Here is a 23258-nt window from a genome sequence, read left to right as displayed (position 1 = left end):
GTCTTTGGACTGTGGGGGATATTTTTTTAGTTCAAAACTTCTGTCAAAAGCAATAAATAAAAAATCTGAATTTTTACCAATTTCTCCAATTAAGTTGTTCTTTTAAAATATTTTTTCCCCATTAATAAGCACAGGTATACATTTTTATATAAAAAATAAAACATAGAAAGAAATAAACTAATTAGCATCATCAAAATTAAATAGATGTTTTCATTGTTGCAGTCTCACATTATAGCCTACCTGGACAGACCTTTTGGGCACTTGCTGACAGCCCATTTTTTAAGGTTTGGACCAATGGTGATGTGTTCCCTGTTGATGACTATATCTGTTTCAGTATGATGGGATGGGAGACGGAATCTGTAATGCTCTGTGAACTCTCTGGGCGTGCTGTTTGTATTTTAGGATAATGAAAGGTTGAAAACCCATGCCTTGCGCATGCGCAGTAGCGCGCGAGGCTATTTAAATATGGGGTGAAGATTCCTACAACAAACAGTTCTCATCAGTGAGAGTTACGCATCATCACGTCGTGATGAGTTGGGCCATCAGCACTCTGGCTGTCGGGATTGTCACACTTTTGATTATCCAGATGAAGTTTTACCCTTACTTTTGGGATGATTTAATGTATTACGTTAAAGTTCGGCGAGTGGGGTGGCGGATGATGGCGAGGATGAAGCGCGGGGTTGTCACATATCTCCAGTGCTTTGAGCTGCAAGCCACAAACATCCCGGATAAGCCTTTCATTGTTTTTGAAGACCAGACTCTCACGTATAGAGACGTGGATGTGCGGAGTAACAAATTAGCAAACGTCTTGAAATCTCACCGTGGTCTGAAACACGGTGACATTGTGGCGCTTCTGATGAATAATGAGGCGGATTTCATCTGCGTTTGGCTCGGACTCTGTAAACTGGGCTGCGAGGTCGCGTTTCTCAACTTCAACATCAAATCTCAGTCTTTGCAGCACTGTTTGGACCGCTGTGGAGCTAAAACGCTAGTTATTGGTTCAGGTAAGCGTCACAAGACAACACCGCAACGCTCAGGTTTATTCAGCGAAACATATTTTATGGGTGCTCTGAGCATACATTTACGTTACTTTATGGAAACGCAGTTTATTATTTTCTTTGCTACAACGTAAGAGAGGTTGGGACACTTTCTTTCCCCGTCACAGCCCCATTTCACTGGCCAACTTCCCCTGAAACTAAAGTGAACGTCAACATGTTGCGTCTTGCGAAAACAGTGTTCGATGTAAATGCAGAGAATTTTGCTACAGAAACGGTTTGTGAATATGTCATCATGACACACGACACATTCTCTTAAAAGAGAGTCTTTAATGTTTATTTGGAGTTCGTATATAATTGTGTTTTGAAAACTGTTAGTTAAAAACTTTTAAACACAAGAAAAGTTTGTCAAGTGGGGCTTTTGGGTCAAAATGTTTGTTAAAACAAACAAGAAACCTTTTTTTTAGGCCAGCAGTATGAAAAGTTATGATTATTTTACTATATTAAAAGTGTAGATCACTCAAATTAAAATTCCCTCACCATTTACTATTCCTGAAAGTGATTTCAAACCTTGTGTTTAGTTCCTCTGAACACAAATAAGCTATTTTGAAAACGTGTAACCAACCATTGTCTTCCATATAAGGAGAACAGATGTTATGGAAGTGAAAGGTTACAAGTTTTCAACATTTTCTAAAATAGATATGGTGTTTCACATAAAAAATAGACTCCTAAAGGTTTGGAATCATATGAGGGAGAGTAAATCGTATGTTTTCATCTTTGGGTGAAATGTCTCTTTAATGTGGTAAAATAATAACATTTAAATATTCTTTCATTCATTTTCATTTCGGCTTGGCGCCTTTATTAATCAGGGGTCGCCACAGCAGAATGAACCAAAAACTGTTTTGGAAGGCAGATTGCCTTCCAGCCACAACCCAACAATGGGAAACACCCATACACACTTTTTCACATAAACTACAGCCAATTTAGCTTGTTCAATTAATCTATAGCGCATGTCTTTGGAGCATGTTTTCCGAGGCACCCAGATGAAATCCTCACGAACACTGGGAGAACATGCCAACTCCACACGGAAATGCCAACCGATCTGACTGGGGCTTGAACCAGCGACCAGCGATCAAGCTACCCACTGCGCCACTGTAGCACTAAATTTAAATGTAACTACATGTATTAATTTTGTTTGAGACAAGTGAAAAAAGGAGTAAATAATAACTGAATTTTTTAGTTTTGGGATCCCTTTAAATGTTGTTATTTACTTTGATTGCTTGTCAGACTTTTTGTTACATTGAAATAGGGCTGCACAATATATTGGAATTATCAAAATATTGCAATTGTATCTTTGTAAGACTTTCAGCACAGTTTTTTGAAATCAAACGGAGTGGACATGATGCAAAAATCTGAAACCGTTTTAGTATGGATATTGAAATGTAACCAAGGAAGCAAGCCATGATAAGAAACAGTGAGGCAGCTAAAAAGTAGTCGTTTCAAGCAGTGGTGGAAACTGACAAATCATACTTTGAGTATCATACATAGTCAAGTAATGTGAAAAAAATCTAGCTCTTTCAATATTTTACCTTGTTACTTACTTTGAACTTGGACTAACATGTCACTAGTGTCCAGCACCATAATCCTTGCAGCACTAATAGAATATGTGAAAATTATCAATGTATTTGGAATTGTAACATTCTGTTGTTCATTTAAGTTTTGTTTAAGGCGGTTAAGGCCATTTAATAATTTTTTTTCAGTCTCTTTTTTTCATCATCAGTCTATCTTTCATATTAATTTCAAATGTTTTAGCATTTTCTTGGCTACTTTTAATGCTGACATCTGTCTGTGACCCTGACCCTGCTTAAAAGTACTTTTAATACTTTTAAGATTGTGACTTGATTGGATGGGAAACACAGGACTGATTATTTTGCTTACCCAATTACCATCAACAAGACAAAATAAACAAAATAATGACTGCAGGTTGAAGGAAAATAGTGAAGCAAAAAAAGCACAGACACAGGAAAACAGTTGACTCTAGTCAAGTTAAAAGTACACCGGCACAATTGTACAATTCCAGAGAAAAACTACTGTTGAGTAGTATTTATAATTAATTACTTTTTTCTTTTCTTGATCGTTTCTGATGTTTTCAGGTTTACATTAATATCCGCACCATGTTTCTCCACTGTTATATATTTTTATTTTTTACCTTCTTAAAAGTGTTTAGTTTTTTGCAACTGTAAAATATGTTAATATAAAAGTAATACGAAACTTGTTTTCATCAATATCACACAGCCCTAGTTTTAGACTTTTTTTTTTTTTAACTCCTGCATCCACATAGGCAAGGCAAGTTTATTTATATAGCACATTTTATACATGATGGTAATTCAAAGTGCTTTACGTAAACAAGAAAATAAATATGATGAAAAGAATCAAAAATGGTTAAACAGATTCAAATGTATTAAAACAGGTTTAAAGTATTAAAAGAGAAAAAAAGGCATAAGTGCGATCTGTCAAACATAGCAGTGCTCATTTAATAAAGGCACAACTGAACAGATGTGTTTTAAATCTTGATTTGAATGTGCCTAATGTTGGAGCACATCTGATCATTTCTGGAAGCTGATCATTCCAGCAGCGGGAGGCATAGTAGCTGAAGGCGGATTCACCCTGCTTTGACTAATCCTAATGATCTGGGGATCTGTTAGATACTTATTCTATAAGCATATCTGTAATGTATTGAGGTCCTAGGTTATTTAGTGATTTATTGATTAGTAATTATTCCTTAAAATGTATTCTGAATGACCCGGCAGCCAGTGTAAAGACCTGGTGTGATGGGGACTGATTTCCTGGTTTTGGTCAGAATCCTGGCAACTGTCTGACTGTAATAATGACATTTTAGGCCTACTTTTGTTTTTGCAGACTTGGTAAAATCTCTGGATGAGGTCCTGCTGATGCTGACAGATGGTGGAATTGAAATTTGGGTGGCATCGGAGAGCTCCTCACACCAGAATGTCAAGACTCTGTTGGACAAGCTGGACTCTGCTTCTCCTGAGAAGCCTGTGGTTGATGCCCCTCAGCCAAACCTCATGTCCAACTTCCTGTTTATTTTTACATCTGGCACTACAGGTACAGTTCATATCAGGTTTATCATTTCATGAGCACAATTAGCTCCTGAAGTCTTAACATTTCTGTAGGATACATGGGCATAAATCTGATTAAACAGTAGCGGGGGACAATAAATATAAAACTTCTTTCCAGCATTTTTTTGAAGGGGACACAAATAATACAGCCGAATTGTACTAATAATATATGTCCTCGCAGTTAAAAATGGTTTTGTCATTATTATTATAGCATGGAGACTACGTCATTATGATTATTTTAAAAGTTTTTCTCAGGTTCAACGACAAAGCTAATTTTTCTTCAAAACTATTTATTGCATTGTTTGTTGTGTTTACAGTCAACTGACTGACTCCTGAAACAGAATAAATGCAAAAAAAGACATTTTCTATACTCATAATAACTAACTTGTTTACATTACATTTGTTAAAATGACCGATCATATTGTAAATCAGTGAGCCTGTGAGGTTCATCTGCTAAACAGCCACAACTCCGAAAACATAAAAAAAATTGTTCATCCCAAAAGAATTATCATTATCCCTTCAATAAAGCTCAACACCCTCACCTGACACTGTACATATGACTGACCCTGCTCTGCCTGTTCCTCAATCATTTCTTTCTCCTTTGCCAGTGATTGATAATGTTGGGTTAGTGTGTACAGTGTAGCACAGTATTAGCAAATACACAACTAAACAATATGCTAATTGTGGTCGTTAATGTTAAGTTAACATTATGCCAAGTCATCACAGATTAAACAATGGGGAACGGCTTTAGCGTTAACAACAAGCTAACGTAAGCTAACGTTAACTAGATAAGTAATTTTAATCGCTAATACAGCAGACTCCTAGACAATTACATCTGTAATCAGCATTTTTGCCGCAACTAATTCATGAACGAGTCTGCATTAACTACATTGAAGAGAATCGCTTTATTTAAGGTGGATAAAACCCCCTACTTAACACTGCCGCAGCCGCACACCTGACGTGTGCGTGTGTGTGACTAGGTGAGATGAGGGAAAAAGCACACAGTGGACCGAACCACTTTGAGGAAGGGGAAGGGGAACTCAACTGTTTCCAAATGCATTTTAAATGATAAATGTGGTTTTCTTTCTACTTAGACAATTAGGGGGTGGCTCCTGGTAGGATATACTGTCAGCTAAATACTGAAAATAATATTTGAGCGATTGCAACTTTGTCGTAGAAATGTATCTTTTGGATCTCAACAAATAGGCACTGTTGGTAATACAGGATTCTACGCTAAGGATTTGTTCTACTGGCCTGATTGGGGCGGTGGTTTAGATATTTACTTGCCCTGCCAAAATTTTCACTGGCTCTAACAACAACAACAACAACAACAAGCACAACCAAAAAAAGTTCATGGCTATTTCTTAACCATTGTTTCACTTAGCTGACTTTGCCTAATCATTTGTAATTATTGGTCATTTTATTAAGTGTTAAATGAAACTTGCCACAGGTTGAACGCTAGGTAAAGCCATGGGCTCTCTTTTTTCTCAATAATCTAAAAAAAAATAATGGATTTTTAAATTTTCAACTACACATTATGTACGGCTAGTATTGCATTGTTTCTACTTTGGCAAGTCTAAGTGTATGTAAATGGTCTAGGATCTTTTATTACATTTAAACAGCTGATAAAGTTGACAAATTGTATAAAAATGAATGAAGCTGTTTTATTGACACTGTAAGAGACACTGACACTGACGGGCTGTTCGTTCTTAATGATGTGATATGCCGTGTTGATGAGTTTGTCTATGTGCTTATAATATTAATAAGTTCTGTGGAGCAGATAAAGGGTTCTCTTCAGTCCTTTTAGCCACCATGCACACTATATATTAAATAATTTTTTTGCTGGTCAGTTATCTACAAATATAAACTAGAAAAATGAAAAACATTTGAGGTGAAGTAATGTCAAGACGAGGTCTGATTTGCTTCCGCAGCGAAAACACAAACTGGTTTGTTAAATAAAATAATAATATAGATAAAATAAAATTGAAATTCACAGTTTCCAATAATTATGATTAAAACATCAAAGAGTAGCCTATATTAAACCGTTTTCATTGCTCAAGACAAAAGCATATTTTGAGAGAGTCAGTTTCAGTTTAAAATAATATGAAAATGGATATTCCTAAATATTAATATTGACTATAGAGAATTGAATAGTGACAATTTTTTTTACCCGTCCCAACACGAGGTCTGTGGGTTATTAGATTACCTACGCCTAACTAACACGTGCACATTTACATGTTATTTAAAATGAAACCATTCAGATGGCGCTCTGTGGCATGGCAGAAATATGAACTGATAATCTGATGTGTAAAGCGCTTTGACTGTATTTGCACGCAATTGACAAACAGTTGCATCTTAAACAATTTAAAACCCCGATCATTTATGAGTTATGATCCTGTCCACTGTCCTAAGCATCTCACACACTGGATCTGGGCCATCCGGCAGTCCTTATTGTCGAGCCCTGTAATATCAGTGAACAGTGGGCAACTTCACCACTCGGGACGAAGCAGGAACTTCTCTTCAAAATATGCAAATGTTAATTAAAAGTATAATACGTAAGACTTTTTTATTAAAATTTTGACTAACAATAACTAAAGCAGTGTTTTGTCTAGTCGATTACTTAAAATAAATAAAAAAATAAAAAAATAAATTTTTAAATATGAGACATTTTAACCTTGGACAATGGCATCATATATGTTACTGTCACTTTATGGAACTAACACAGATACAATATGATTAGTTTATTGAAAATGTTTTAGACTGGTGCACAGATCTGGTGAAGTGTATAGTAATATAAATGTAGTATTTGTTATAAGCTAATATTAATCAGCCCTTTTCAAATTATGATGGTACATTCACTGTACTTTCAATTGCTGTGAAGACATAAAGCCATAAGGCTTGGTAGTATTGTTGGTAATTGGTAATTATTGGTAGTATTGGCCAAAAGAGGACAAATTTAAATAAAAATTATGTACATGCTTCCAATTTTCCTTTTTGCATCTTAATAAGATCAAAACCCAAATAGAGATTTTGTTAAATGCCTGAGCAAGTTATGGCCTATGGCTTTTGCACAATGCGATGCAAAAACACTATAGTTCAGTCAATTTCCATTTAGAAGTTTTTTTATTTTGATTTGAGGTGTACAGTGGTTTAGTATTAGCATGCAATGCAATGCATCTGCTGAAGCATGGGAATCTTTAAATGATCCAACATTTGTTTAACTTAAAAAAAAAAAAGGCACTAACTGACATTAAAAAAAGTCAAGTAGACTTGGTCTCACTTTTTTCCCCCCTCAGGACTACCTAAAGCTGCTCGAATCAGTCATATCAAAGCTGTGATGTGTATGGCCTTCCTCCGTTTGTGTGGTGCTTGTGCTGATGACAAAATCTATCTGACGTTACCACTCTACCACATGTCTGCGTCTCTGCTTGGCATTGGTGGCTGCATTGAGCTCGGTATGATCTACAAAACTCTACAATTCTACAATTACAATGACAAAAATAAAAGCCCAACTTAAACACTTGCTGTTTTGCCATACATTACATCTACAATAAAGATGTTTAAGAACACCTGTGAACATCCCTAAGGGAAAAGGCTAAGGATTTAAGGCATAATCCTAATACTGAGCATTGAATTTTAGGGGCAACGTGCGTTTTGAAGAGGAAGTTCTCTGCCAGTCAGTTTTGGAAGGACTGTCTGAAGTATGATATTACTGTGTTTCAGTATATTGGAGAACTCTGTCGATATTTGGTCAATCAACCCAAGGTACTGACGTTTGTACTGCATTTTACTTTTTAGTTTGCATTGTTTTGTCAAGCATAAGATATAATTGGGTAAGTTTTATGTTGAAGACATTAACATCATGCTGGCAATATGGGTCTCATCACACTAATGTATTTGGTGTCCTTCAGACTCCAGAGGAAGTAGCTCATAATGTTCGCCTCGCAGCAGGAAGTGGACTTAGGGCTGATGTTTGGAAGGAGTTTATCAGAAGATTTGGAAAAATCCAAATCCGTGAAGCTTATGGGTTGACTGAAGCCAGTATTGGCTTTGTAAACTACACAGATGAAATTGGACCGATTGGGCGAGCCAGTTATTTTAATAAGGTCTGTTTCATAAGATTTGTGTTTTTTATTTTTTATTTTTTTTTAAACAACTTTTCATAATATGAATGAGATCAAAAGATGTATTACAGTTAAATTAGTCTTAGTGTATTTTCATCTGTAATGTGCATGCTTTTGTTTTTCAGCTTAATCTGCCTTTTGAATTTTTAAAATGTGATCCACAAACGTTTGAACCCCTAAGGACCGACACTGGACACTGCATTAAAGTGAGTAAAGGTGAGATCATTATATTTGTGGTTGTTAAAGTTTATTATTTTCTAAATACACAAGTTAATAGGGATGGGTAGTATTCATGATACACTTATTACAGAAATATAACAAGCTTCATATGATGTATCAAAAAATACTTTTAAAAAAAATACTGCCAATTTTACCAGTGTTGAGGAAAGTTACTTTACCATTAACATATTGAGTTACTCCTTAAAAAACAAAGTAGTTGCGTTACTTTTTATGGTAAGTAATGCCAAAGACTATAGAACACACAAGATGCGTCACTCGAATCTTTTTGAATGGGGATAAGTGTAACGGTCAATATGGTGAATTAAGCCCCGTATACTAGTACAGGAGCCAATCATCAATCGCTAAAGGCCGACAATACTCGGACAGATGTGAGTTTCTGCAGATTTTTTGTGATTTTTGACATTTGGAAATGAAACTGAAGGGACAGTTGTTTAATTTTACTGATGATTCCTAATATGAAATTCAAGTGTAAGCTTTGCAAGCAATGGAGAATTTGATGTTTCCCCAAAACACACTGTATTACCCACACCTTCATTTACCTGTAAAAATGCATAATAAAAGTAATAATTTAGGATAATGTTATCTTCTGAGAACATCCTGACCCCAGGGGTCCATTCTTCGTACGTGGATTACTCAGTTAGCTGGATTTGGATATTGACGATTTGACACGATCCAGGATCGTTTCGTTCTTCAAAGCTGATCCGAGAGTTGTTGTCATAGCAACAGTTCTGCTAGCTTAAACCTGATCGGGAGCAGGTTCAATTTGTATAAACAGGATTAGATCGGCTCAGTTCAAGCGAATATAATACAGAAAGTATGTTCCGAATTCTGATATTTTCTTACAGTAGTAATTATATACACTTGGGAAAAGAGTAAACATTTTTTAAACTATATATATAATTTATAGTTATAGTTATTAATAAAATAAATAAAGTTTTATTTATATATATATATATATATATATATATATATATATATATATATATATATATATATATATATATATATATATATATATATATATATATATATATATATATTATTAATAAAACGTATGCAATCTGCACTGTCGAAATGAAAGTACAAAGACTGCCACCTGGTGGTGCATAGAGAACTTATTGACATGAACTTTTTAGATCGCTTAGTACAAATTGTGTATAATAGGAATGCACAATATGTGACTTTTTTTTTTTTAAAAGCAATAATACATTTATGCAGTCATAAACATGTTTTGACAGTTAATTTGCCAGTGATTTGATGCTTCACAAAAGTTGCAGACAACTTTACCAATATCAAAATGCTTTTGTAAACAACCAGTTATTCTTTACACCGATTAAAAAAACAGCTACTATTATAAAGAAAATCTTTTCTAAATGTAGAACTAAATGCATTGAAATACATGATAAATACTCTTGACACATGAAAATGTAAAGCCTGCAGCTCACAACAAATGTGGAAGGTTATTGCGTCATATTTAACAAGCCGTTTACTGCTAATTTGATGTAATTTTGCTCACATTGATAATTGAATATTAATCAGATGATGTCATTATGCTGCTGTGCCGTCAGCCAATCATGGCATTGCTGATCATGATTTTGAGGATCGATAGATCTGTCCTTCACAACACATGCAGCGATCTCAGATCAGTTTATCCAGACATTCTTATCTGATTTGCGAACTTGTTTGAAGAACCAAATTAGCCAGAGATCAGTTATCAAGATGAAAAGATCCAGGATCTGCCAAATCATCTTAGATCATTTAAGCGAGGTAAGAAGAACGGACCCCAGAGCTGCACATGCTGTGTATATACAAATTAATGAAAGTTTAAAGCAATATGTTTGCTACTTCACAGTAAAATAGTAAGAAAAAAAGTTAAATCACTGTCCATTAAGACAATCCTCTTTTCCTTTTCTTCAATGTGTTCAAGTATATAAAAATTTTCCATCCCAGAAATATAAGGCCGTGGCCTCCGATCTTCGTTTCTGTCTGTTCCTCATTCTCTCAATAGAAATCTTTGTTTCTGTCAGAAGCACATTCTCCCTTAAACATGTAATTTAATATGACTACTTTATTTCAGCATTTTTTTTTTAAAAACAAAATTTTCAAACAACAAAATAACTGCTTATTAAATGTTTATTGAAGTAATCTAAATATTATAACAGAATTTTTAAACTTCATGCATGACTTTTCTCGTTTCTTAGAAAATGATTATAATCATGTAACGTGTTACTTGTAAAGCATTACCCCCAACACTGAATTTTACTGCCCATGAAATGGGTGGTGAATGTAGTATTATGTTCTAACTAATAATCTGCATGAAATGGTTTAAATGTCTTTCTGTATGAACTTTCACAAAACCATATTAAACAGGATGAGGTATTGTAGAAATTGACATCTAGGGTCACGATTGACAAATCGATCAATCAAATTATAAATTATTAGTTTCTAATGAATGATTTGTTTGTCTTAGAGTAGGTGTTGCAGGTATGTATATATATATATATATATATATATATATATATATATATATATATATATATATATATATATATATAATACACACACATACACGGGTATATAAATATAATTTATATCATTTTACTTGCCTTTAAACTCAACTTTAAGTCTTTAAGAATTTTAGAAAATCTTAATTTAATAAATTATTTAATAATAAATTTAAGAATTTGCCTGGAGTATGAACCATTTCGGGCTAGACTGTATAAAGTAAATCATGTACTTTGGATCAATGGTAAGTTAAAGTGAAAGAAATATACCATGATGTAAATGTATGTGTGCTTTTATTAACAGTGTAAAACAAAACAAATTGATGTTTGATGGCAAACTAGTTGGATTAAAAAAAAATAATTCAAATAAAAAGAAGAAAAAAATTAACAAAAAATAAATGTGACATTCTGAAGTGTGTTAAGTGGGTATGCTTCATGTTATCCTCAGCCAAGCATCATGTGATTTCAGGGGAAGCAGGGTTACTGGTGGCTCCAGTGGTTTTCACCAACCCTTTTCTGGGTTATGCGGGTGATAAAGCCATGTCAGAAAAAAAACTGCTGAGGGACGTCTTTAAGACAGGAGATGTGTATTTCAACACAGGAGACCTGATGCTTCAGGACCACAGAGATTTCGTCTACTTCAAGGACAGAATTGGAGACACATTCAGGTTTTTATTTCACTGTTTACTCTGTTTGAAAAATTTGTTGTAACATTGATAATCTTTATTTAAATCAACCAGCTTCTCCTCTTGGAGCTAAAAGTTAAAATTATTATCTAAATTACTAAAACACTAAGTACTAATTTATTAAAAGTCATCAGTCATAATGATACCCTTGACAGGATTTTGTGTGGACCACTTCAGCTTTCAATTTTCATGCAGTTTTTGAACCCTTGAGCTCTGGCAGAGAGTCTAGCCAAGACTAACTTAGTGGGACTTCTAAGGAATCTACCTAAAAGTTCAACATTCCTGCAGTAAAATTACAAACCCAGGGCACTTCCTGTCCAGTACTTCCTTTAGGAGTTTCCTGTTTGAGCCCAGTGGTCTTGCATTCACTGAACCTTCACAAAGAAACCTTTGACACTCATGTAAATATGTGTACTTAGAGTTAAGACATTTACATCTGTTCTTTAAGCAAGCATTTTTCCAATTGACAAACATGTACCAACTATAACACTGATATAATAAATTACATGTCTTTATTATTGTGTGTCAAGTCTTTAGCTGCTGCTTTAAAATTCCAATGGTCAGTAGGTCAGATGTGGTTCGCCACACGAAAGCTTTTGAAAACCGACTTTTCAAGTGCTGCATTGTGAAGGAACAAACATTTCCTGCTTGTTGACCACAAATGCTATCAGAAACACACATTAGGGCCAATTCACACTGCTCCGATAAAGGCCTACAAACAAGTTGGCCATTGTATTTTTCCATGTTCACACTGCCTCAACAATTGGCAAACACAATAACTAAACAACTAATTAAATGATTTTCCTCAGGGCCTAAAGACATGTAAATGAAGCCTATCTGGTCCTAGGTCTGATTAACTCTTGGGAAAATCATATCACATTGCGCAGACTTTCCTTCTGTTATTGAGTTCCTGTAGCTACCCAATATGAAGGTTCCTATTATTGACCTTGTAATGGATTTTTTTTTCATATTGATGATTGATAATTCTATATTAACATTATAAATTAAGGTTTTGCTAAAGTAAAGATTTAATCTATTATAATAATTGGGCTATTACTGCTAATACTTACTATTTACTTTAGCAAAACTTTAATCAATTTATAATATCAATATATAATTATGAATTAATAAGTGATTTATCAATATTAAAAACTGGGAGAACGAATTATGGAAGTGTTTCTGAATGGGTTGAGAATCATTATTTTCCCCCAAAAAGGCACTTTTAGGATTAAAACACTAACCAGAGTAAAGGAAAACTTATATGAAGAACTTATATTATACTTACATGAGAAGATGAAGAAAAAAAAACCTAAAAAACAAACAAAAACTTAGTCAATATATAATTTTCAGTCATCAATATATGATCAGCAAAATATAAAAAATTTCCATCACAACGTGTATATATTCGTTCATTAATTTCTTTTTGGCTTTATTCCTTTATTAATCTGGGGTCGCCACAGCGGAATAAACCACCAACTTATCCAGCTTATGTTTTCCCACACAAACGTGAGGAGAACATGCTAACTCCACACAGAAACGCCAACTGACCCAACCGAGGCTCGAACCAGCGACCTTTTTGCTGCGAGGCGACAGCACTACCTACTGTGCCACAGCGTCACCCAACATGTGTATATATACATGCATGGGAACAAAACTAACAAAAGACATCAAGAGAAATATGAAATTTACTTGGCATTCATAGAACCTCTAACTAAAGAGTGGGGTTGAACTTGGCTGACAGTTTAGTTATGATTACAAAAACTTAATGTGGTTAATGTGGCCTGCCTTTGTAGTACCACTTTTTATTGAAAAAAAAAATTTAAATAGTGTACCCAAAAATATAAATTCTGTTATTTGACATTTGTTTATTATAAGAACACAAATTAAGATATTTTTGATTGTATCTAAGAGCTCCTTTGTCTTATATAGACAGATAATGAGCCAAAAAAAAATGCCATGTGACTTCAGTGTTTCAACAAATCAATCAAAGCTTGATAAAATATTTTATGTACCAAAACACTTTAAAGGTCAGATTAGACTGCACATTTACCACAGGCAATACAGTACTTGCATGCTGCACTGCAGGCTCTAATAGCAATACATAATACGCCTTTAGTAAATGCGCACACTGGGAACCTATAGCAAATGATCTTGCAGAGTAGAGACCATAGGCCCAAGAAGACAACAAGGGGTAGTCATGGATTCATTTTGAATTTTGTTGTTTGTTTGCAGATGGAAGGGGGAAAACGTCTCTACCACAGAAGTTTCTGAAGTGTTGGGCAGTCTGGACTTCCTGCTGGATGTCAATGTGTATGGAGTCACTGTGCCAGGTGGTATGACTTTGATTATAATCTCAGTCTCACATTATGTCCTATTACTAAAGATTGTATGAAATGCCAGTAAACTAAAATATTTATAAGCTGTTTTTCTGTCAGTTTTTAAAATGGTTTTAAAATTATTATAATTAACCTTTTGTGTGCTATTCAAATTTACTACCCTTTTCTTATGTTCGTTTGTGCCTCATTGACTTCCATTATTATGATATTTATGATTGCAAAACCATGACTGCATATAATCATGCATTCTTGATTGTTTGTGGTTTTCCTTGTTGGGAAGAGGTAAAAGGTGTCATTTTTACTGTTGATCATCAGTTGACAGTGTTAAGCCTTTTATATAGGCCTGTGCAAAAAAAAGTTTCTTTTATATGAGGGGAGTTTTATGGAGTATAACAGCAGATAATAGTGTGTGTGCATACATACACTTACTATGTTTACTATGTTTTGATAGCTGAGCTGTGTATTTAAATTTTTTCAGATATATCAAGATAAGTGCATAAGGTTCTCTCTTTCTCACACACACACACACAATACACCATATAGAAGGCAGAAACATTTTACATTGCAACAAATAATCAACAGTATAAATTAAAAATGTGTCTCTTTCCAACATGGAAAACCCCAACAATCAAAAATGCTTGATTACATGGTGTCATGGCTTTGCAATTTAAAAATGTCATTATAATGCAAGTCAATAGGGAAGCCACCAGGGGCGATTTTAGGAATTTTTATTTTAGGGGGCTCAGCTCCTCATAAGGTAAAAAAAAAGTCGTGTGCGTGCGCGTTGTCCTGATAAGGTAAACGCCGAGAAAACCAGACTGCTCCTCCATGTCATACAGGTGAAACAAGTTTATCTATCTCAAAGAACTGCAAATAAGCTCATATTATAACAATTTATCGATTAACACACACCTTGTTCTCTCGCTGTCCACAGCTGTGGTTTGCTGATCATGTGAAAAACAAAATACAGGGAGGAGACGAATTCTGCCGCTGTTTTCTTATCGAATTTAAAGGGGACTGAGGCCATAATTTAGTGTACAGTTTATGAGCTAATTGCAAAAGTTTTAGGGGGGGCTGAGCAGAAATATAGGGGGGCTACAGCCCCCCCCTAAAATAGGCCTAGCAACGCCCATGGAAGCCACAAACACAGCAAAAGTGTAATAAATTAGCCCAGAGTTTTTGAAAACATTTTCCTAAAAAATGCATCAAAATAATATGCCACCAAAAATCCTTCTATTTGCTGAAACACAGAGAAAGATGTGGCCTAATTAAGACTCAAAATCACCCCATGGTGGATGAAAGATTCCCCATAAGCATACAAGGGTTAAATAACTATTAAATACAGGGTTAAATACACTTGCCATTTTTACTATAGCCACAATTTTGTTACATTAGCATGCATATTGGGCCATCTTTATTGTCCTGCTTTAAGAAAACTACAATTTAAAAATTATTTTTTAAATAGCCAAAGTAGCTTGTGGGAGAGGCTGTCTAACCTGCCACAGTAGAAATCTACCTCCATTTGGTGGGTTGGCATGTGTTAACGCCAGGTACTGAACCGTTGAATGAATAACAGCTTATGTTTTTGCAAGGTTATGAGGGTCGAGCTGGAATGGCCGCTGTTGTGTTGAAGGATGGTCATGAATTAGACGGAAAAAGAGTCTACAGTCATCTGCTCCACACTCTTCCTCCATACGCATGGCCATGGTTTCTGAGACTTCAGGTACCTCTCTATGCTCACCTTCATGATCATTATATTTTCTCATCGTTTCATGGTTATATATTCAGATGTTTATTTAAAAAAATGCATTTGATTGTCATTTGTGATGCTTTGTGGAAATGTAGATCTTTCATTCCTTAAAGCTGTTATTTATGACCTTTTACACATAGTCGTTTTTATTTTTAACCTTTTTCTTTCAAAGTTGCACAATTTAATTCCTCGACTTCTGTGAAGAAAAAGGAATTTATTTAATCAAGGATTAATCAGGATTAATCAATCTTTTTCTCTTGTATGATACCATATATTGAACAGACATACTACTTTTTTTATCGTGTTGCATACTTTTTAAAGGGAACTGCTGACAAGACTGAAATAGCGGAATAAGATAAAATCTCGTGCGGGGGCCCTTGTTTCAGACTGCTGTCTAATAAGAAGTCTAGACACATGTCACAAGCTGTCATGATGCTTGTAGAAGTTGTGAAATGTATTAAAGATGCACTTAATTGTTTAGTTCTGGTATGTAGAGAAGGGTTGCAGAAAGGAGGAAGTATGTCTGGAGGCAACACTGCAAAATGACTGATAAGTGACGTTACACCAAATCTCCACCAGTTAAGATCAGTTGTGTATGTATGCTGGAGTCGAGGAAATGTAAGTTAGTTGCGAACTTCTTGAATGTAATTCTTGTATTGCATTGGGGTACCAAACCCAGAGCTCTGTCATTGAATTAATCACTTGTATCTGATAAATTACTAATATTTTTGGCATTGAAGAAAACCCTTTTCAGACCTTTTCTTACTGAACATGCATGGAATTGGCTTAATATTACAACACTTTTTAACCCTTATGTTGCTTTATGCTGTTGGGAATGTTTTCATCCACTCTGGGGGGATTTTGAGTCTTAATTTGGCCATACGTTTTTCTGTGTTTCAGCTAGCCAAATGATTTTTGTTGACTCTTTGTGATCTTATTTTGACACATATTTTGAGAAAATGCTTAGAAATTCTTCAAAGGCACAATGATACACCGATAAATACTTTTTTCAATTTTCTTTTGCACAAATATGTTAATCAACTTTAGTCCTGATCAAAACTACTAAATGTTTAAAAAAAATTAAATTTTAATTGCCAAATTCATAAATGATGTCACTGATTGGTGAAAAAAACACAAAAAATTACTTTTGATATAAAGTAGTAGGACTGGATTTTTTTACCAGTCTTGGGAATGAGAGATTAATAACAGCATTGCTTTTGATGCATTGTTAGTTTTTTAAGCAGCATAAGATTTTAATTCCCCCCCCCTAGTTTACTGTTTATTTATAAACACATTTTTTGATTGCTTAATTATATGGTGTCATGGTTTTGCATTTTTGATTGTTGGTGTGTTTTTCCCTGTTGGGAAGGATCATCAGTTTGCACTATTGACCTTTTAGATGGGTTTTATATTGAAGTTATATGGAGTACAAGAGCAACTTAAAGTGCGTGTATGTGGGTCTGTGAGTGTGAGCGTGACCTTTGCACACTTAAAAATGCGTCTGAGAAAATCTAAATATGCATCTACATGGCGTAAACAAAAACAAACACTATTTTTGCACAAAAGGTAGTAAATTTGAACAGTGCACAAGGATTAAATATTTCTATGTTGCAAAAAATTGGAGTTGTGTTGACAACAACACAAATCTTCTTTTAATATAAACATTATTGATGTAAACATTATTGATTTAGAGATGAGGTAATTGGATCGTTTTAGAATATAGTGGCAGTGTCTGTACCAATGACTGTAAAAAATATGGACGACATTTTCCCATTGAACGCCTTGAGGGCAAAACGCCTGCTTGACGGGCACAAACTGTCGCAAAAGACTGCTGAAATTGGAGCCAGACATGCGCAGAAGGATTGTCTGATGGAGCCAGAGGAGGAGCCGCGAAAATGAGCAGAGTCGAGCTTCCAACCAAACGCTTTATGTAAAATCAACTACGCCCCCCGAACTTCTCAGCATGCGTTTGCTGTCTTATCAACACAAATGGATGTAATAACGTTAACAAATATGAGGGTTTTATATATTCAATCGCGCCAGCTCCAGGCCGCATCGCATAACTTACTCGCGGCGTCGCGGGCTGATTCCGGCTCGCATGCAGCAGCGCCTGCTCGCTCGGCCGCCGCATCTGGCTCGATTGACTCGGGCTGGAATTGGGTAGTGAGTCCAGGCATCCGGAGTAGGTCCAGCAGAGGTAACATTAGTCAGTCTGAGCTCTAAGAGATAAGTCTCCGGCAGGCGAGAATCTAGCCGGAACTGTGTTTTGCTATCTGGGTGGCTAGGCGTGTATCAGCAAACTAATAAAGCCCGAAAAAAGCCCTGAACATAGCGAATAAACAGTGTTCCACCAGGATCATGTATGTCAGAAACTATAGTTTACTGCTGAACTCATTTTGTCATGGTAAAATAACACAGAAATCGAATAATAACATTTCAGTCTACTTCAGTCTCCTGCCGAAGCTCAGACGCCGCGCTTTGAGAAACTGTCAATCACAGCTGTCAATCACGATGACACGCCCAGCATTAAATTACTGCTAAAAACAAACTGTTTACAAAAATGAAGATCTGCACCTATTTCAGCACAATAACCAGTGCCTTAATCAACCAGAACTATCTTTCGGGACATTTTATTGCAAGTGTAATATTTTTTTTTATTTGGGCTCAAGTCTCCTTCATTAACACGGAGGAGGCGGGCTTTATGACTTGTACTGCAGCCAGCCCCCAGGGGGCGATCTAACGGCCGAAACCTTCACTCAAACGTAGGCTTGCGGCACACTTGGTCTGTACTAATATGCAGTGTACCAATCCTGGATGAAATCACACCCTGCTGCATGTTGCTTGTGTTTTAATGTGCTTTTCCTGTTTTTGTCTTCGACAGACTTCCTTAGACATGACGGATACATTCAAGCAACAGAAGGGACTGCTAGTAAAGCAAGGCTTCAGTCCAGATACTGTCCAAAAGCCAGTCTACCTGCTTGACACTTCGCAGAAGACCTACACCCCCCTCACAGCCCAACTATATGATGACGTTGTATCTGGCAAGATAAGGCTTTAGGTGCATTATAGTCAATGCGGTGAGAATCTGGAGAATCCTACAGTTAATGGAAGTTATCCCTGTATGTGGCATTTTAGCTGCTGTTTTTTTTCTTCTTCTTCTTTTTTTTTTTTTTTTTTTTTTTTAAAGATTTTTAGTTACATAGTTGTGGAGGTGTTGATTAGATGTTTAGCCCAAACTGGAATGTCCATTTCTTTGACATCACAACAGATAATCCATTAATATTATTTCATAGACATTTAATATTTTATAATATTATTACTACTATTAGCATGTTCCGATCACTGTGCTCAATTTGTAACTTCTTACTTGTCTTATTATTAACCGTAATTAAGCACAGAAAGAGTTTTATATTTATTTATAAGAATATAACAGCGGCCTAACAAATGTTTCCTGCTTTGTGATCATGTAAATTCATGAATGGAAACTAAAACCTATGATTCCTTAAATTAACTGCTGCATAATATATGTGATTTATTGTTGAGTATTTACATTTCAGTCATACTTCTACAGATCTCTCATGGGATATTTATGTTAATGCTTTTATTCCAGCGAAGGTTTAAATTAGTCTTGCCATTTCATTCATATGGAACTGCATATACAGTGCATCCAGAAAGTATTCACAGCGCTTTAATTTTTCCAGATTTTGTTGTTACAGCCTTATTTTAAAATGGAACCGTCGCCCTTGTCTAAGGTCAAGAGCACTCTGAAGCAGGTTTTTTTTATTCAGGATGTCTCTGTACATTGCTGCATTCATCTTTTCCTATATCCTGACTAGTCTTCCAGTTCCTGCTGCTGAAAAACATCCCCACACCATGATGCTGCCACCACCATGCTTCACTGTAGGGATGGTGTTAGCCTGGTGATGAGCAGTGCCTGGTTTTCTCCAAACGTAATGCCTGGCATTCACTCCAAAGAGTTAATTTAGTCTCGTCAGACTAGAGAAGTTTGTTTCTTATGGTCTGAGAGTCCTTTAGGTGCCTTTTTAGCAGATTCTAGGCAGGGAATGGCTTCTGTCTGGCCACTCTACTAGACAGGCCTGATTGGTGGGTTGCTGCACAGATGGTTGTCCTTCTGTAAGGTTCTCCTCTCTCCACAGAATAACACATGAGCTCAGACAGTCATCATCGGGTTATTGATCACCTCCCTGATTAAGACCCCTTTCCCCCAATTACTCGGCTTAGATGGCCGGCCAGCTCTAGGAAGAGTCCTGGTGATTCAAAACATCTTCCATCTTATGGCCACTGTGCTCATTTTTTTGTTATCTTTCCCAGCCTTGTGCCTCGAGACAATCCTGTCTCAAAGGTCTACAGCCAATTCCTTTGTCTTCATGCTTGGTTTGTGCTCTGACATGCACTGTCAACCCTGGGACCTTATATAGACAGGTGTATGCCTTTTCAAATCATGTCCAATCAACTGAATTACCACAGGTGAACTCCAATAAAGCTGCTAAAACATCTGAAGAATGATCAGGGGAAACAATGAACCTGAACCCCATATTTTTAGGGCTTCACTGCAAAGGCGGTAAATACTTATGTACGTGTGATTTTTTTTTTTTTCTTCTTTTTTTTCTTTTTTTCCCCCACATTTTATTTTTTAATGAATTTGTTACAATTTTAAAAACTCTTTATTTCCACATTGTCATTGTGGAGTATTGTGTGTAGAACTTTGAGGAAATAAATGAATTTGATCTGTTATGGAATAAGGCTGTAACAAAAATGTGGGAACATTTTTTTTGGATGCTATGAAAACTTTCTGGATGCACTGTATATGTAATGCAATGAAATCTGTAATATTTTTATAATATTAATGGGTCTGTTCATTCTGTCTGCTATTTGTTTGACTGTACGCAGTGCTGGTCACTGGAAATCCAAGGGGATTGTTCTGGTATCTTTGATAACGTATGATAAAAGTGTGACTGTTATTCTTTTGTTAGCATCTCGCTTACAGTGTAATAAAGCCCTTTGATAATTATTGTTCACTTGTTTAGATTTAGGCTGTTTTGGTTTAAGAGCAGCAATGCTTAAACTTGGATTTTCTCCACATATAATGTTAAGTAATAGTTCACCCAAAAATCCTCAAGGGATTCTAAACATTTGTGTTTCTTTCTTCAGTTGAACACAAAAGTAAGTTATTTGGAAGACCTATAACCATTCACTTCTACAGTATTTGTTTTCTTACACTGTAAGGCAATAATTACATGTTTCTTTTGTGTTCAATAGAGAAAACTTGAGGGAGAATAAATGAGATGATTTTCATTTTTGAGAGAACGATCACTTTAAATGTCATTAAGTTTGTTAAAATCTTGCAAAGGCTGTTGCACACCACAAGGGGGCAGTACACGTGTATATATGTTGATTAAACAAGTAAGGGATATATAGCCTAATAAATGGTATATATAGAGCATTGTTTGTTACTGAGTAAAGTTACTCAAAATATACACTGGTATTGGGAAATATTATTCAACAGGCAGGTATAAAATCTGCTAGATTAACAAGATGTATTGTGTTATAACAGTTATGTATGATAGTTGATCACATTTAACAGTGTTAATAGTTGTAGCATCATCATTATTAATACCAGTTTAATAAAAAATGTCATTATTGTTATTAAAATAAAATGCAAGCAATATGGAAAGTGTAATTTGTTTAGAGTTTTGAGATTAACTAATATTTTGCCCATTTATCTTTGTCTTCCACATTAATTAATTCATTTTTCTTCAGCTTAGTTTTTATCAGGGGTCGCCACATCGGAATGAACCGTAAACTATTGCGGCATATGTTTTTATGCAGCCAATGCCCTTCCAGCCACAACCCAGTATTGGGGAAACACCCATACACTCTCACATTCATACACTGTGGAAATTTAGTTCATCCAATTGGTACTGTATGTCTTTTGGACTGTGGGGGAAACTGGAGCACCCAAAGGAAATCCTTGCCAACGTGGGGAAAACATGCAAACTCCACACAGAACTGCCAACTAACCCAGCCAGAACTCGAACCAGCGATCTTGCTGTGAGGCGAAAAGCTACATTTGAAAATGTTACAGTTAAAAGGATGGATTTGTGTGATATTGTTTATTCAGTTCAATGCGTTAAAGAGTTTTTTGCAGGTAATAGTTGTACTTTAAAGTTGACAGTATAATAAAGCAACTTAAAGTTTGACAGTTTAGTAACTAAGGCTTAACTAATTCAAAACGTCAGTTTTAAACTAGTTATACAATTAGATGCTCTCAGGAAAAAATTGAAATATATCATTAATTCATTTATTTTCTTGTCAGCTTAGTCTCTTTATTAATCCGGGGTCGCCACAGCGGAATGAACCGCCAACTTATCCAGCCAGTTTTTACGCAGCGGATGCCCTTCCAGCTGCAAACCATCTTTAGACAATTTAGCCTACCCAATTCACCTGTACCACATGTCTTTGGATTGTGGAGGAAACCCATGCGAACGCAGGGGGAACATACGAACTCCACACAGAATTGCCAACTGAGCTGAGGCTCGAACCAGCGACCTTCTTGCTGTGAGGCGACAGCACTACCTACTGCACCACTGCTTCGCCCAATCTATGTCTTTAACTAAAAAATGTAAAAATACTCGTCCTCAAGTGCTTTCAAACCTTTTGTGTTTTTTTTTAAAAGTTGAACACTACAGATATTTTGAAGAAAGAGGAAATCCTGTAACCATTGACATCAATAGTAGAAAAAACAAATACTATGGTAAGCGGTTACAGGTGTCCAGCTTTCTTAAAAAAAAAAAAAAAACTTATTTAACAAGATAAATGTTTGGCACAAGTAAAGGGTGAGTAATTGATGATAGAATTGAGTGAACTATCCCTTTAGTAATAATGTCAATGTTTAAACCTTAAATTCTTCATAATTAACTCAAAAATCAGTTTGTGTTCAACAAAAGTGAAAACAGTGTGTAAACTGATTAATAAGTCAGAATGTATTTGTAAAACAGACAAATATATGTTTAGATTCTGCAGGTGGCATTCACAAGGCCATGGCAGAAGTTTTATGAATGGAAAAGAGGCCACACAGCTGGTAAATCATGAGATAATCACAACATGTGGTTGGTTGTTTGGTTGGTTGGATGTAGTAGTAGGCCTACACACACATTCACTTCATGGTAATATTCAAACTAGGGGTTCACACTGAAATGTAGATTATGTATCCATAATTTACGTAGCAACTCGTACTAAAATAGTCACCTTTACTAATGTACATCACTACACATTATTTTATTAAATAACATGATCTAACAATGAACTATGTTTGTTAACGCACAGTTTCCACTAACCTCAAGTTGGCCAAAGTGATTTTAAATGTATATAATCCGTAATCACCATTACTTACACACAGACCTTTTACTTTTGATCTTTTTATTTTCACTATTTTAGCCATATCTAGCCATTATAACCAGGT

General features: G+C 35.5%; 1 protein-coding gene across 2 annotated transcripts; it reads left to right on the top strand.

Moving 5' to 3' along the window:
* Positions 1 to 487: 487 nt before the first annotated feature.
* Positions 488 to 21462, top strand: LOC568883 (long-chain fatty acid transport protein 6). 2 transcript variants are annotated; one of them, XR_015500935.1, is made up of 10 exons: positions 488 to 1004; positions 3915 to 4121; positions 7432 to 7590; positions 7776 to 7900; positions 8047 to 8241; positions 8385 to 8465; positions 11473 to 11671; positions 13922 to 14019; positions 15618 to 15748; positions 18657 to 21462. XR_015500935.1 is itself a non-coding variant. In XM_087270330.1 (10 exons), exons 1-10 carry the CDS (start codon positions 530 to 532, stop codon positions 18831 to 18833), a joined length of 1857 nt encoding a protein of 618 aa, XP_087126456.1. In that variant the 5' UTR covers positions 488 to 529; the 3' UTR covers positions 18834 to 21462. The 2 variants fall into 2 exon arrangements, 1 of the variants encoding a protein (XP_087126456.1); XM_087270330.1 differs by having other exon boundaries at positions 8385 to 8475.
* The last annotated feature ends 1796 nt before the right edge of the window (positions 21463 to 23258 follow it).

Source organism: Danio rerio, chromosome 10, assembly GCF_052040795.2.
Source record: "Danio rerio strain M-AB ecotype USA chromosome 10, GRCz13ab, whole genome shotgun sequence".
In the NCBI taxonomy this organism is placed as follows: Eukaryota; Metazoa; Chordata; class Actinopteri; order Cypriniformes; family Danionidae; genus Danio; species Danio rerio.
The sequence above is the reverse complement of the archived record's forward strand: the minus strand, read 5'-3'. Positions and strand labels throughout refer to the sequence as shown.

Bases quoted from the DNA above. Each gene is read 5' to 3' on its own strand.
- LOC568883 (XM_087270330.1), top strand. From the start codon at position 530: ATGAGTTGGGCCATCAGCACTCTGGCTGTCGGGATTGTCACACTTTTG. The intron at 7,591-7,775 runs GTATGATCTACA...ATTGAATTTTAG, and splicing joins TGGTGGCTGCATTGAGCTCG to GGGCAACGTGCGTTTTGAAG. The intron at 11,672-13,921 runs GTTTTTATTTCA...GTTTGTTTGCAG, and splicing joins AGAATTGGAGACACATTCAG to ATGGAAGGGGGAAAACGTCT.